Below are 16278 nucleotides of genomic sequence, written 5' to 3'. Positions count from 1 at the left end.
TAAGCAGCCAACTTAGAGGTTGCAAAATGGTTAGCAAAAACAGCAAGATGAAAAATACCTTCCATTTACCATTTTTGAAACGCATGCATTTCTCCACAGTGCAGAACTGTCTAACCAGAGAAACTAAAGTCTTATTAAGAGAAACCAAAATTACAGGCAGCAGCAACAAAAAAACCTAATTCCTTTTATTTGTGGCATTGCCTCTGTTCCAGATAATTTTTATTTTTAGCAGGAGGAACTGAGGGAAAAGGAAGAGAGATTAAAAGGTAAAAAAGTTAAGGGCGTTAAAAAAAAGGGGGAGGGGGGATATCAGGGATGAAATGCACTTCAAATTGTGCCACATTTGGCTAAAATGAAGCAAGATCCAATTGGCAGCTTTTGAACATATGACCCTCCAAAGGCAAGCTGTCAGCTCGATAACAGTCAAAGGAAATAAATGAACAACTCCGCAGTGTTCTGAAACTCTTGCGTAATGAAGTTAGTTTCATCCTGGAAAATGGCCAAAAAGCACAAATCAATGAGCAACCAACCTCCTATCATTTTTATCACAACAGTAATACTCATCCAGAGGTAGGCTGTTATTAAACCCTGGTAATATTTGCATTGGTCTTCCACACCAGAAAATCAAAAACTGACAATAAAAAGGAGACTCGCTGTATTGAGAAAACGTGGGCAGAACCACTTTTCAGAAGTGACAATAAAGCAGCTCTACAATCTAGTCCAGAAGAGCCAGACACATGAATCTTCTACAACAAGAGCTGTGAGATTACCAACCCTGCCAACACGATAACTGTGCAAGTTTACTTCCATGGGCATTAAGACATGCCAGGCACTGGAAAAATGTATGAAATGAGGCTATACAGCATTACACTTTGCTCCAGAGAACTTTCTCATTCTGTAGCATGAACCAAACATGGAATGAAGACAAAGTTTTGAGATAGATCTGTTCTCTGAGAACAGACACTTGCAAGAACCTAAAGGCCACCTCACTGAAGAAATTCTCTTGTTTTCTCTCTAGGGACTTCCTGCATGAACAACCAACCAAACCAATTTACAAAAAGGGGAAAGAAAAAAAATAAAGACAGCCATGCAAGTTAAAGCAACCCAGGAGATGCAGATTTAAAACCCTGTTTTTGACAGTTTTATATTCTCTTATCTATGACAGGATTAGGAGCCCTGATAAGAAGTCCACTATAACCGAGATTTCCCTTACTAAATGTTGTCCTACTTTCTAAGCTGAATGGTAGATCAGTCAGCCAGTATTAGCATTGTTCTTACAGTCTTTGTCTCAAATAATGACAGCTATTCAATCTTCCTTCTTATGTACTTAAAAATTTATAAGATATTACTTCTTGTTTCAAAGGATTGCCTCAAGAGATCACCTATTATTTTGTTCTCCTTAACTAGACTAGTTTATGCACAGGCTTAACATTATTCACATATGTTGAAATTAAACTACTGAATCCCCCAGATTACCTGCAGATCCTTGCTTTTATGATTCACCCTTCAGCTCTATAGCACTTGGGTTCCTGATTAAAATACTGAGTCTTCTCTTACTGGGAAAAAATACTTGGACATTTGGAGAGCATGAAATTAAGGAAGAAGCAGTACAGCACCATGAAGTCTTTTAAGAAGAAAGGATAATGTTTCAGCCAAGATGCAACTTACTGCTCCATGAGAACAGAAGAATGGTGATAAAACACCTATAGAGGATGGTTGGGAGTAATTTCAGAACACCTTCAAAAGCATGACTGAACAGACACCTTGTTCAAAGCCCTATTCCAAAGGCAACAGCATAGTGTGCTCGTATTTATTCTTCCATTGTAAAAGATGGAGAAGCATTTCCCTCCTACGCTATCATGTCCATGAGACAAGCTGTAGTTGACCTTCTGAAGACATGACCACAATACAATGCTGAGGGAGAACACACAAGTAAAAGCAGCAAAAATACCACCATGATGGCTAAAGACAGGGACAGTGGTAGGAGCTCAGGACCAGAAACTCAGGGCAAGCCATCCTCCACATGAGCAGGACTCCAACCATGGATAAATATCCTAGCCATTTTTCTGACATTATGCTAACTAACCTTGGTTTCACAAACTGTGCTGGAGGGCAGGTTAGCTCTCCAGAGCTGAATATACTCCTGCTCCCCAGAAAGCCTGAGATGAAGCTGCAGTCATGCTTGTGGAGTGCTAGCAATAAGCTGACAGAGATTTGAAGCACCTCTGAAATGGCCTCAAGTGAAGGAGACAGATTCTGAGATTGCTGATAACAAGCAAGTCCTTCAGGCAGTCAGTACCATCTACTTGTGGTTCTGCAAGGTGAACAGGGACACGAAAAGGAGAGAAAAAAAAGTAAGAGACAAAGGCATATCCTGAAAAAAATGTTCCAAAAAGCAATACACATCTCTGACCACTTGGCTAAGCAATCCCTGTGGTCAAGTTGATGCTACTGCAGAGAGGAAAGCAGGACACACACAGACAGGCAGCGAGCAGGAATGCAGCTTCTGGTCCCATCTGGACCAGGAGGCAGAGCCTAGCAGGAATGGCCTGAGTCATCAGGCATGAGGAGAGCAGTGGTTATAAGGCCTTAGGAGATGGGCAGTCTGCAGGGGGAGAAAATGACGGGCTCACCACTGGCACGATCTGAGCAAAGCTAGCATAAAGAAAAGGAAATAATAGTTCACTTTCCTCCATCCAAATTAGAGACCCAGTAATTTCCAAAATGCCTACAGGGAATTAATCTCACTGCATCCCTGACTGCAAGAGTAACTGCAAGGTGTAAAAATTACACCAAGAAAGGAAAAGGAATCAACAAGTACACACATAATTACTTACATGATAAACACATTTCCATCTTTTACACTATAGATAACAGCTTTCACTGGAGCCAGCTCAAGTAGTATGATAATTAAATACTAAATATGAGATCAAGAAATTATATTACCCAGAAGACTTTAGGAGATTCTATTTTTCATAGCATATTTCTGGTAAAAATCATATTCCTGCTCTCCAAAGCAACAGGGTCCAGAAATGATTATACCTGGTCTGTCACCAGGCTGCAAGAAATCTGACCATCATTAGTTAATTTGGAAGATCATACTCAAATGAAGATTGTAGACCCCCTTTCAATAATGGAAGCCATGCAGTGGCTGTTATGATTGGTCAGTTGTGTCACAAAATGCTGCTCTTGACTGAAAGAGCATGAATATTAACGCCTTATAAATAAAAGCCTTTAATGTACACGAAATATGAAATTAGCTTTCCCTGATTTTTTTGATTTACCAAAAGTTCATAAAAGGACTGTAAAAAGGAATGAGCGGGGCCACATTCTATTTTCCTCCACAGTATTTGTGCACTAACAGTTTGCTGAGCTTTGCAAAACAAACACACAGCCAGTATTTTCTATAAACAACACTCAAATTCTGCACACAGGCTTTAACTGTACAATCCCTCCCCTTCCAAAGTGTTTCCTATGGAGCTGGCCTCCCAAATGAGCTGCATGAACCTTGCCTCATCTCCCTGTCCAGCCTCCAGGAAAAGAAAATAATACTGCACCAATAGTCCATTTGGCTTTCTTGCAAAGAGATGGCAGGAGCTTTGTAAGAGCTGATTTTCCTAGACAAGGACAAAGTGGGTAGAGGACCTTAGTCAGAAATACACAGAAATGAGAGAGAAAAGCACAGCAGTGGAAGACAAGAACACAGGGGAGAGTGAAATGTAAAAATGCCAGCACTATGCACACAAGCACACTATAATGAAAAGTAAGTAAAGAAAAATAACAGTTATTACCTTTAAATAAAACATTAAGAGGCTGAAAAAGGAAAAAAAAAAAAAAAAAAAAAAAAAAAAAAAAAAAAAAAACCACCTGAAACATTTCAGGGAAAAAAAAACCAAAACAGGCAGTATTACATTTAGTAAAGCTATTAAAACCAGTAAATGGCTATCACCCATGTAGAAAGCTAACATTCCTGCCTGCAAATACTTGCACACACTCTTACACAGGAACAGCAAAATCTCAAGCCCTGAAAAGCACTTGGGCATGTGCTTAACTCATAAGCTCCAAGTACTTCAACTGACGTCAGTAAGAGTATTCATACATTTGAGACTGGCACGTGCTTCAATGCCTTGCTGGATCCAAACTGAGGGTGCCAATTCCACGTCTTTGTAATCCACAGCAAAGCCAAAGAGGTCCTTGTGCCTTGCTGCTCCCTTAACTGTGCCACTAAAAAGTCCTGCAGGCTTGCACTGAAACCAGACCATTTAAAGATGAGAAGGTGGAAGAAAAAAGAGCCTAGGCATAACTACTCTTTAAGTCTCATAATTTCAGTGACCCTGTTTCACATGCAGCTCTTTGGCTGTATTGATATGGCCAACACAGCGTACCATGAAGGAATGATTCACAGGGTCACCACTGCTGGCTTCAGTGGTGAGAAAAAAGCATGTGATGCCACATCCTGCTGCTCCTATAATTAAAGGAAGCCTTGGTTTTTGTAGCTTTTTGATTTGACATGATTTGGCCTTCTCACACTACTTGGGAACCCAGGGCAAAAATACATCAGCACTTCAGTTCATGTGCACATTCAATAGACATGAGTAGTTTTAACATGAGAAGCTATCTGAACTTATTATTGAGTGGTACAAAATAAAACAAATAAAGCCATGGGAAATTTCTGGATGAATTCCCTTATGTAAGCAGGTTCTTATCCTAAGATGTAGAAAATAGAACAGTACACTGGCTTCAATTCCACAGTGAAGCTCTTGCATATGGGATGGGTGTGTGGCTGCTGAACTAGAAAAGAGCAGCAGTTCTTCTACCACATTCAGCAGTGGAACTTAGCCTCCAGCAGCACAGTATCTTAATTTTCTTTTCTTCCTCTTTTTATTTCTCTCGTTGAAGGACAAAATTGTTCAAATCCTACCTAAGCAAGCGTAACATGTAACAGTAGAACATTTTTAATTCTATTTGAACTGATTTTAGCACTTTGGAAATGATTATGGCACTGCCATCACCACGGGCACAAACACCTTTAGCTCCATTTTCACCTGTGAGGTCTAACTTAATTTCAACGCTGTTTAATATTCACCATGCTTCCAGCAGTAAGGCAGTACAGCAAAATCTAAATCTGAACAACCCTTAAAACAGACAAGGACAGCTAATTTTGCTTGCTATGAAATAAAACATGTATCTTGACTCCTATTTAGTCATAATTTCACAGCCCATTTAAACTCACTCTATTGCTAACAGACGCAATCCTACCCCTCCCTTGCCACTTCACTGGGTGTCCCTGTAACACTTTCCCAAGACCAAGAATTTTTCTTTCTAGCTACATCACAAACTGCAATATTAAATGACTCCACATTAAAAATGAGCCACATTTTGTCAGTTCAGTTTTTACCTGCAAAGTCCCCAGTCTGAGGTGGGAGTGATGCCCTGGCACACATCAGCCTGCAGAAGAGAAGGGAAGAAGCAGCCAGAGGGAAGGCTGAACCACTTCCTCCAGTGCAGTGCAGGCTTAGAGCAATCACAGAATCACAGCACTAGGCACCTCACTGGTCTCCACATTCATAACGCTGTTACTGAAGGCAAAAAGCTTAAGCCGTACACAGGGCATTCAAACACAGATTAGGAAAAAGAGAGTAGAACATGACAGGACAGCTTCTCTTGACAGCTACTTCTTATTTTGTTGTTTTTACTGGTTCACAGCATTACAGATTGAAAAAAAAAAAAAAAAAAAGCTGCTTCAAAATTATTTGGCATTAGGATAATCATTATTTCTTCCAAATTATAAATAATTCAAAAGTTATAGTTACTATAACATGCTCTAAGCCCAGCTTTTAAGTTACATGAAGTTGGCTGTCTTACAAAACTATATTACTATGTCTCCATTATAAGCTGAATAACTACAACAAAAGAATTAACACTGGCTTTCTGAGACCAGAGAACGTCCCTTTCAGTTGCAGATATAAAGCAGAAGTTAGTTGGAGTAGCACTTCTTCTAATAATTTATTAAAAGCTCTACTATACCCAAACAAGACTGTAAGAAGGCAGTCTTTCTGCTGCTGGAGCCTTAATCTTAAGTTTGAAAAGCTTTTACCAGCCTGCAAGGTGGCAACAGGCCATGAGAATTATCATCATTATCACAACACTTTAGGAGGGGGTAAAAAAGTGATTATCAATGAGAAAACCCCATCTCAGGTGTCCATTCCATCTAGGTCATCCATATGTGAAACAGATTCAAATGAAGGCTGGTCACCTGAAACACCACCAAAAAAGGAACCTCGTACAACACCAGTTTAGTTACCAGTCACCTTAAAAAACAGTAACAAAAAGCCTTCTTTTTAACTGACTCTGAGTTTTATGAACTCAAAAGTCTGAATCAAGTTTTCTAGGGCTCAAATCAAAAAAAAAGTAGGTTGGATTTTTGGGGTTTTTTCAGCTCAAGTTGAGTTAAGAAGCTAATTCATCTGACACATGTGCAGGGCTGCAAATTTGTGTTTTGGGGGCTTTAACATGCATGCTGCAGCTGAGAAATCTGGCTTACAACTTTGATGTACCAAAAAGAACTGTAGGACAAAGCGGCTGAAAGTAGTACCCCTAAAATAAAAAAGGTGAGAAAGAAGGAAACATATCCCTTCTCTAAGTCACCCTCAGTCTGTCTAATGGGTACCTTACAAAAAGAAAAAAAAGCTATAAACATAAGGTGGTGGCCTGCAGCATCTTAAAAATCTAATTGCAATGAACTTTGTGAACATAAAGACTCCCAGTTTAAGACCAAAACAGGAAACTATATGCTAAATATAACAGCTAATAAAAATATGATAAGCATCTTAAAGACTGAGAGACTGAACAGACTCCTGTCCAAGAATCATGGTTTCTGTCCATTTCAATAGTAGCAACCTGAAAAAATATTTGTACATTGCCATTGACTTGATTCACAGGCTTTACATCACCAAGTTCCTCACTGCAATTCTTAAACATGCAGGCCATTCAAAAATGTGGCTAGAAAATTATTATTTAGCTGTTTAAATGCAGTTGTCAAGGTCCAGGGCAAAGTGAATTTCTGCCACCTGGGAGCCTCAAAAGCTTACTCTCTTGCCTGGACTCCCCCAAATGCAGCATAACTAGCAAGATGCCTTGCACAAGACTAAAGTTTACTACCCAAGGCAGCAATAGATTTTTTTTTTTTTTGTTATCCAGAAAAATAATGAAGTACAATCCTCAAAGAGAAATGAAAGTTCTTCCCATAACATACAAATGTGGGAAAGTGCACAGAAGACCATCCCATTCTTGTGGGCAGTGAAGGAAAAAAATAACCTCATCAAAATGCCAGTACACAACATATCCAGAAATATCGTGGAGCATGTATCTCTACCCACTCACATAAGATTGTTTCAAAAATAGGCACAAAATAAGCACATAGTTGAAAGAGCTGATAATTTCTCCAAATTCACTCCCATCATTTTTAATTGAAAAGCATGCACTGCCTCAACACTCATCTGCAAGCAAAGCTAAAAATGAATTGCTTGCAATATATAGTTATCCTAACTTGGCTCAGACAACACAGTATCAAAGTGCAAAACTAAGATTAGTAGATTATGTCAGAATGAGCTCCCATGGTTTATTTTTGAACGCTGTAAATATCGTTAGCCAGTCATCATAGCATGCGTGTGCCAAAATACGCTAATCTCCTGCAACTATCACGTCATCCAAAAGATGTCAGACCAGAAAGGCAAGCTGCAAGAACTGAAAGCAGAGCACCAGGGACTCAAATACCACAAACCCTCCTGGACTACAGCAGCGGCCGCAGTTTCTCAACTTCCTATTATTTGCATTTCTTCTCAGTCACAGATCCAAGGCTGCCTTTTTTGCAGAGCAAATCAAGGCAAGAACCTGGCAGAAAAGATGGCAAGAAGCCATGCAGAAAAGACGAAGCAGATTACAGAGGAGAGACGTTTAGAAAGGATTAAATCATGCCCCTCAAGTGATGCAATTATGAAGTCTTCTGGGGGCATCATCACATTTCTGCTGAACTGATTTTAGCAGTGTCAAAATGTCCAATTCCACCTGTAGCAGTTCTACAGGCACTAAACTGAACCTGACCAGAAACTACTCCAGCTCCAAAGGCCTGACCTAGATGCAGAAAGCATACAGAGACTGCCGTTTAGCTTTCTCACATTGTTTTCAGTGGATTTTTAATCACACAATCCCATTAAAGCCCAATAAAAGGAGGTTTTTGTCCCTCAGATAAAAATAGGGATATCATTTGTGACGCATCAGTCCAGGATGAGACATTTCCTGCAGAATGCTGAAGCAGCTTCACATCTTCCCGATGTGTACCAGTGAAATGATGATTTCCACCTGTGCCTCCTTCCCTGCTTCTGTGCTCAGCCAGGCTGGTCACTGGGAATGGCTTCCTGCAGGAGCATAAATTAAGCCAATAAACTTGGCACGGGAGCAGATGGGGAGCACTCCCAGCATCCGTCTGCTCACAGACCAAGGAGCTGTGATCCCACGCCTGCAGACGGGGTGTTTGGCATGGCTGTGGTCACAGGCACTGCTGAGCTTTGCCACTCATCATGGCCACCCTTGCAGAGCAACTTCAACAGCAGCATTCTGCAGCTTCAGATCCCTTTTCTGCGTAGGAAAGAGTCAGACAAAAAGACAGGACACGCAGAGGGGAGGAGAGCTAGCATATTTTCAAACAAGACCTCACTGCTATAATTAAAGGGTTTATTCCTTTCCCACAGCCCACACTGGAAATACCAGGCCTCTGTCAGATTACTGAAGGAACAACTTCAGAACAAGATGTCATTACACAAGGGAAAGTGTGAAACCCGAGCAAGTGAAACAGCAAATGGTTTTAAGCCTTCTACCTACTGCTTCATTGAGGAAACGTTTCTGCGACTGACTGAAATAAACTCACCCCTCCGAATGAAAACCAAGAGCTCCCAAATAAAACCTGCCTGTTACAAACCAAGAAGGATTGCATCCAGTATTCCCAGAAATAATAAGCCAGCAAAACAACCAACTCATCAAAGATCTAAGAGAACACCAAATAGATTTTGGCAATCATATTCTTTCCTGTATCTGAATTTCAGTGCCAAGTAATCCTCACATACTAGACCTGAATTTGACAAGCGGTTTGAAGATTTTCAGTTTCCTGGTGGGTTCCTACCACTTAAAAATGCTTTAAATAAAAAATGGTGGTTAAGTACAAAAAGTCTATGTGTACCATGCCCCATCATTCATTTGGACATTAAACTCCAGGTACATTTTACCCTTTTCTCTAAGGTCCTAACAACAGGTTAAAACCTGTCATGCTGAAGTTTTGGCCTGTGGGGTACGGACGTTTAGGGCCATCAGCACCAGGAAACACTTAAGGGAAGTTCAGGTTTGGCAACACTGAAATTTGCATTAACAGACTTGAATTTTAATGTCCCGGTAATCTTACGCAGAGGCAGTCAAATCCATCAGCACTATTGTTTTCAGACTGTCTGCCCACTAAGGCAAACAATGCATCATTTACACTTGGTTTACATTTATAGTTGGGAAGCAAGCCATGCAAAGGACTAAGGGGGAGAAACCAGAGTGTTTTAAATGCAAATTTGGATTTTGAAGAATTGAGTATTCCTCTGCAAATTCCACATCTGCTAGATCACACAAAAGCTGGGTGCTTGTAATAAAAAATAATAAACGTGTCTCTGCTTTTCCTTTCCCTACTTTAAAATTGCCTTTAAAGCCTTCCTTTCACTTGACTGCTGCAAACTGGAAACTTTAGAAATGAAAGCAGCTGGTCTTTCCCCTCCGTCAAGCTGATTGAATTCAGTCACTATACAAAAAAAATGGGCAAAAGCAAACCCCAAATCAACCCCCAAAAACATGTTCAACCTCCTCAAGAGCTTTCACTTACGTTCAAGCCAGGAAATAACAGTGAAGTGTATAAACAAAACATAAATTTTAACGTGGATTCTCTTGAGCTTCAGACTATAAGATTTAAAAGTTGACCTACTTTATGTAATACTCCCACAGCTGAGTCATCACAGTATCAACTGGTCTCTATCAGCTGCAGGGTATGATCATCTATTAAAAAAAATAGAAGCATCCATACTGAAATGCTTTTTTATTATGTTAAGAATATAACATTAATCTAACAGTCCAGACCATAACTAGGATGGGGAAAATTTTTGAAGAAAGTTGGAACTACATAAAGTAGTCTCTTATAATGCAGATGCCATGCCTTGTAGCAACAGCCTGTAAGCTACAGGATAGAATATTGGAGAAGGCAGCAGAAATACAGATTAGTTCCAACTCTGCCGCTGTTACAGCATGTAGCTTCAGGCAAGTAATTTAGACTTATTTCTTTTTCATCAAACAATAAAATGGAGGGAATGTTACTGCCTTACAGAATCAGCTGACGTTTATACCACATTTTAGCATATGCATAACATTAGCTATTACTACAGAAAAGGAGGGGGTAATATGTTTTTAATACTGGCTTTGTAGGCCTCACAAGGGAAGGTGAAAGTGCTTAATGAACATTAGAAACTCTTCACAGGGGCCTTGATTCACTCTAATTCACTCTGGGCAGCATCTTACTGCTCCTGGCTTGCAGACCATCAGAGTGAGCAGGAGTCCATTAGTATCTCAGGGCGAATCATCTGTTGATAGCAAAATATTCATTTAAAGAAAAAAAGTAATTTAATTATTAGTTTCTACTTATGTACTATCCTATAGCCACTTACAACATAATGATGTAGTCTCAAGAGACCAGAAGGAGGTTAAGAGGAACCCAAAAGTAGCTCTCGAGTGCAGCTAGCATCTTTAAGTTTTTCACACAGGAAAAGAAAGACTTGAGCAGCTATGCTGCTGGAATTGTTACAGCAAGTGTGAAAGAGACCCAGCAGAAAAAAGCCCCCAAAGGTGATGTGAATGAAGATGCAGCTTACACTGAATACTATCTCTGCTGCTAACACCCTCTTTACATTATTTCTTGTAGGACGTGGTCAAACTTCGAGCCTGTCATCAATTGTGGGGATGGGGAAGAGAAATGGCAACGGCTCACAGGAAAAGCAGCAGGACAGGCAGCTCCAGCTGAAGCCCTGGAGTGTCCAGGGTCAGGCTCCTGCACAAATGCCCCGATGCAGAAGAAGGGGGTGGTGCTGCAGAGTTACCATCCCCCCCCAAAACTCCCTGAGCCCACATCAAGCACACCCAAATAAAGAGTATTGTTTCAAAGGCTGCAGCAGGCACCAGAGCTCTCAGATGTCTGCATCACGCTAATCCTGGCCAGGCCTCCCAGGCCTCGCTGGCCCTCTGTCTGAGGGGCTTACCAGGCCATCCGTAGGCGAAGCGTGTCACCTCATGGCAGACTATAGCGCTTTTACTTCTGCAAGGACAAGGAAACAAATCACACGAGGTGACAGTAGTGACATTACTCCTTAATTATACTTCACCATCTGCTACCGTGGCAGAACTGTGCAGGTATTTTAAGGCGGTAATCCAGGTCTGATACTCTGAGACCTAGGCTAGCAAGAACAGAAGATTTGCTATTCAAGCATCACAAAAACGGACAGAAAAATGCACCTGTGAAATTATGTTCAAGACATCAAAGCTTTTGAATCAAGAACTATTAATTCCAAACGCATACTGAACACAGTCTGGCTTCTCAGTGGATGCTTTACAAAGCTGTCAGCTTTGTGAGGCTGGAGCCAAAAGGCAATATTTGATATGTAAAGATGTTTGAGAAGGAGGAGGGTAAAGTGAGAAGAAAGAGTTGTATGAGTCAGCCATGGATCTCTTAAAAATTAAGTGATAGCGTTTTTAAACCACGGGAAAACAAGATGCATACACGGATTTCCTCATTCCTGGTTTGCCAATCACGCAAGGTAATGCTCTCTAAGTTTAAGGGAACTTTCAATTGCAAGCACTTAAGGAGCAGGGAGCGGAGCCCTGCGAGGGCAGCCCACAACGCAGAGGCTTTCCTCCATTGTTCTCGCTACCTTCTTGTTTTCAGAATTCATTTCGCAAATGCTGAAAAGAAAACAGCAGCAGCAGCCTGAACAGGCTCCACTCCTGACACAAGGCCAGTCTCAGCCGAGGCTGGATGGGGCTCTGAGCAACCTGATCTAGCGGAGGGTGTCCCTGCCCACGGCAGGGGGGGTGGAACTAGGTGATCTCCAAGGTCCCCTTCCAGCCCAAACCGTTCTGGGATTCCACGACTGTGTGACAACTGGCAGTGACACGAGAGGAGCGGGGCCATGAAGTACCACACTTGGTGCCCGTGCGGCGGCTGTGCCCTCGCTCCTCTGGCGGAGCATCACCTGCGGCCTAGGAGCACCAGGGACCGGGGTGGGCAGCAGGGCCCGACACCGGCACCATTGTTCCAGGTGCAGGCGAAGCTTGTGCCGGCACCGGCGAGGAGGAGGAAGAGGCGGCGGCGCGCTCCGCCGGGCTGCCGTAGCGCCCGAAGGTCACGGGCAGGAGACGTGCCACCACGCGTGTCGCCACAGGGCGACGTGACGGGCGCTCTCCTCCCAGCCCGAAGGCGGCGGCAGGGCGGCCCCGCACCTGCTCACCTGGCCCGGGCCGCCCCCTCGCTCCGTGCCTGCCTCCCTCCCTCCCTCCCCCGCGGCGCCGCCGAGCGCTGCCCCGGGGGCTCCTCCCGCCCCCGCCCCGCCTCGCCGCTGACGTCACGGAGGGGCGGGGGGGCGCGTGCTGGGGGGGCGCCGAAGGTTCCGCGGCGCGCAGGCCCGTCCCTTTGTGACGTCACGGGAGCGGGGCGAACCTGGCCGGGCGGCGGCGTGGCCGGCGGCCCGCGGGCTCCGTCACAGCCCCGGCAACCTGTTGCTGCTGCCGCCGCCGCCAGCGCGCCCCGCCGGCACCGCCGCCCCCTGCAAAAAAACGAAAATGGGGAGGGGCTGGGGGGGAAAAGAGGAGAAGGGCGAGAAGGGTTAAATAAAAGCGCCGCCGCGAAGTTGTGAGCGGGAGAGCGAGCACCCCTGCACATTGTCCGCCCTCGTCTCTCCTCCCCCGGGAGCCGCGCTCTCGGCCCCTGCCCGGCGGTACGGGAGCGGCGCCGCATTGTTCGCCCCGGGGAGCCCGGGGGGAGCCGGGCTTTGGGGCGATCTCTCCCCCTCTTCCTTTTGCCCCCCCCTCCCCCTTTAATTAATAACACCGCGGTTTCCTTCCCCCCCCGCCCCGCTTTTGTCTGCCTGCCTGGGAAACGTGGACGCCTCGCGTGTTTCGCCAGACTTTCCACCCGCCGTTCCCGTTTCGATGCCATACTTTAAACTCGCCGGCCCCGGGCTCCCCTCTCCTCTGCAATGCGGATGTATTTTAATTCAGAAATTTAGGGGGTGCGGGGGGGGCTGGAAAGGAGGAGGGGGGCAGCTTCGACATAGCGCGCAGGCCCCCCCCTCCCCATCATCCCCAAAAGCACAGACACATCGTTCCACCGCCTCCCCCGGGCAGCGATGCAGCGGGGCGCGCAATCGATAGCGGCAGTCAGCTGGAGTCAACTGCAGTTTTTACCAAATCTATAGAATACCGAGGCAAAGTGTCCCGAAGGTCACCCTCCCTGCCAAGGGACACCCCTCCGCTGAAAGAAATCGGCGCAGGCGACAAGACGCGATATAAACTACAACTTTTAAAGCCCCGCATCAAACACGCCCAAAAGCGAGGATTTCTATGTATTTCCCCCCATATCCGCCCCCCAAAATTTGTTTTTTTTTTTTTTTTTTTTTTTTAACATGGAGATAAACATCATTCTTCGCTCTACTGCATATATGGATAATCCCCTCCGCTTTTCCAAACGTAAGGAAAAACTGTCCTGTGCCAATCAAAACGTAACTGGAGCACGAACAAAAATCCAACTACCCATCCACATTTATATGTTTAAAGGATTAGACAATTACGAGGGATTGGTTAAGCGGCTGAATAAAGAGAGGCAGAAATACAGCATAGGCTGCGCTGGATTAGCCCAAATTTTCGAGCCATCATAATGAATTATTTTTAAAACAGCACCGAGCCATTTTCCTCATTATTCCAGTCAATCCCGAGGAACGCGCTGCCCGTAAGGCGATCCCCGGCTGCTCCGGTGTCTATCGCAAGGCAGAGCAGCCGAGGATCGCTCACAGGAGAAGGGGATGTGGTACTGCGAGAAACCAGCTCGCCATAACCAGACACTCGGCTTCAACTTAAAGGGCTTCCAACAACCACCGCCGCCGCTTCACCAGACGGGGACAGACACACGTACATAATAAAGAAAAAAAAAAAAGAAAAAAAAAAAACCAACCCCCAAAAATAAAACACCGACCCCAAAAAACAACAACAAACCTATTTTAGCATGCAAAAGCACAGAATTAAGAAAACCGCTTGAAAATGCAGTTCGGTGACACATCGGGGCAGCCCCCCGAGCTCCTCGCGTTTCATCTAAAACTAGATTATGATTGTGTCATTTGAGGTCAATACATTTATTCACTGGAGGAATCGCTACACAAATCTGGTTTTATAACCGAACTGGATAGCAGGCTTCCCTGTTAAAAGGGGCCTCTGAAACTCCCCCACCACACCACAGAAAAATCAAATTCAGCATCACATTTGTTCCCAAAGCCTTAGAGCTGCAAGATTAGCTATAAACTTGACATTCGCTGCCATTTCCTAAAACTGAGAGTCAAACGATGTATGTTATGACCACTTACGTATTTCTTTTGAATTATATTCCTCTTGGGTCTTTCTTTGCTCATTCTGGTATCCAAATTCTGATTGCAAAAGGGGACAATTGCTTCATGAATTAAAGCCGAGACAATTAAAAAAAAAAATTTAAAAAAATACTGAAAAAATCCAGGGGGGAGGGGGTTGTTTGTAGTGGTATCTTGTAATCCGACTTTCTTTCCTCACAATGTGATTCTCCTAGCAATAAATCCGAGAAATGGGGGACGGAAGAAAAATAAAAAAAAAGACGAATACGAAGGAAACAAAAAAAAAATCACTTTAGTGAAGCATTATAATGGAAAATTTCCCCCTAAACACAAAAAACGACGCCCTTGATATCCCCTTTTCTCTTTTTCAAGCCGCCTAAGCGATCTGCAGGTCCTTAGTGTCAGAGCTGTAGTTACATCTTGGAGGAGGAAAGGGGCCGGGAGGAGAAGATAAATAATCGGGACGTTGGAAGTCACGTTTGTGCCGCTGCAGCAGGGAAAGCGGCAGGGACAACTCCAGCAGCGGCGGCGGCGGCTCCGGCGGCAGCAGCGGCGGCGGCGGCGGCAGCGAGGGCTGCACGCACCGTGTGTGTCTCCGCTCCTCCAGCTCCCCCCCTAACCAATGAGAACAGCTCTCCGCCAGCAACTTTAAATGGACCTGGCTCTTTTTTTTTTTTTTTTTTTTTTCCCTCCCTCCCCTCCTCTGTTGTTAATATATATGTCTGCGTGCGTGTGCGCGCGCGCGTGTGTGTCTGTGTGTGTGTATATATATATATATATAATGTATGTATGTATGTATGTATGCGTGTGTATATATATACACACACGGACACACGGCACACACACACACATGCATACACCACCTAGGGCTCGCCCTTAATTCCCAACCGGGGCGGCAGCCGCAGCGCCCGGCCCCTCTCCGCGCTCAGCGCATGCAACAGGCCTCGCTGAACACTCCATGCGGGTCAAGCGTCATGCGCTTCCCTCTCCCAACCCCCACCCTCTTCCCACCTCCCTTCTTTCGGCATTTAAGCGTGGCCACCCGGCAGCCAAGGTCGCCGCGAGCCCTACGCCGAAACCCGAGCCCGGAGTTTGAAGACGGTCCCTCAAGAGCGCAGCACGCTCTGTCGCCGTGCCCTGCCCCCCTCCCCGCCCCGCTGCAGCCTCCTCACTCCTCCCGCCTGCCAAGGGCTGTCCTTTCGCTCCGTCCTTGCGCCCGCCGCGCCTCCCCCGGCTTCGGCACGCACGGGGGGCCCGCCGCGCGGGCAGCACCTGAAAGTCACGTTTGGCCGCGCAGGCCCCAAGAATCGTCCTTGCTCGTGAGGAAAGTTGTAGTTCCCTCGCCACAAAATGGCGAACGGCGGAGAACTACACCTCCCGGCGTGCGCCGCGCGGCCGGCGGCCGATTGGCTACTGGGCACGGAACCCCCTTCGCCACGCTCGTCCTTCCCCAACACCACCCCCCCCACGTTGGTTTCCCCCCCCGCTTGTCCCCCAACTTCCCCCCCTCCGCGGCGCTCGGTGGTAGAGGCTGGGGGGGGGTTAGAGGGCGGGGGAGAGGCACGACCGGAGAGGG

General features: G+C 45.1%; 1 protein-coding gene across 1 annotated transcript in view; it reads right to left on the bottom strand.

The window, feature by feature from the left end:
• JARID2 (jumonji and AT-rich interaction domain containing 2) overlaps nt 1-15268 on the bottom strand; it is a 211408-nt gene extending 196140 nt beyond the window's left edge. The window contains exon 1 of the mRNA XM_058035531.1: nt 14703-15268. Within this exon, the coding sequence (XP_057891514.1) occupies nt 14703-14747 (45 nt within the window). The 5' untranslated portion in view covers nt 14748-15268. The remainder of the gene's footprint in view (nt 1-14702) is intronic.
• Nucleotides 15269-16278: the final 1010 nt, after the last annotated feature.

The sequence above is a fragment of the Melospiza georgiana genome, chromosome 1, assembly GCF_028018845.1.
Source record: "Melospiza georgiana isolate bMelGeo1 chromosome 1, bMelGeo1.pri, whole genome shotgun sequence".
Classification (NCBI taxonomy): Eukaryota; Metazoa; Chordata; class Aves; order Passeriformes; family Passerellidae; genus Melospiza; species Melospiza georgiana.
This window is presented reverse-complemented; position numbering and strand designations above follow the sequence as displayed.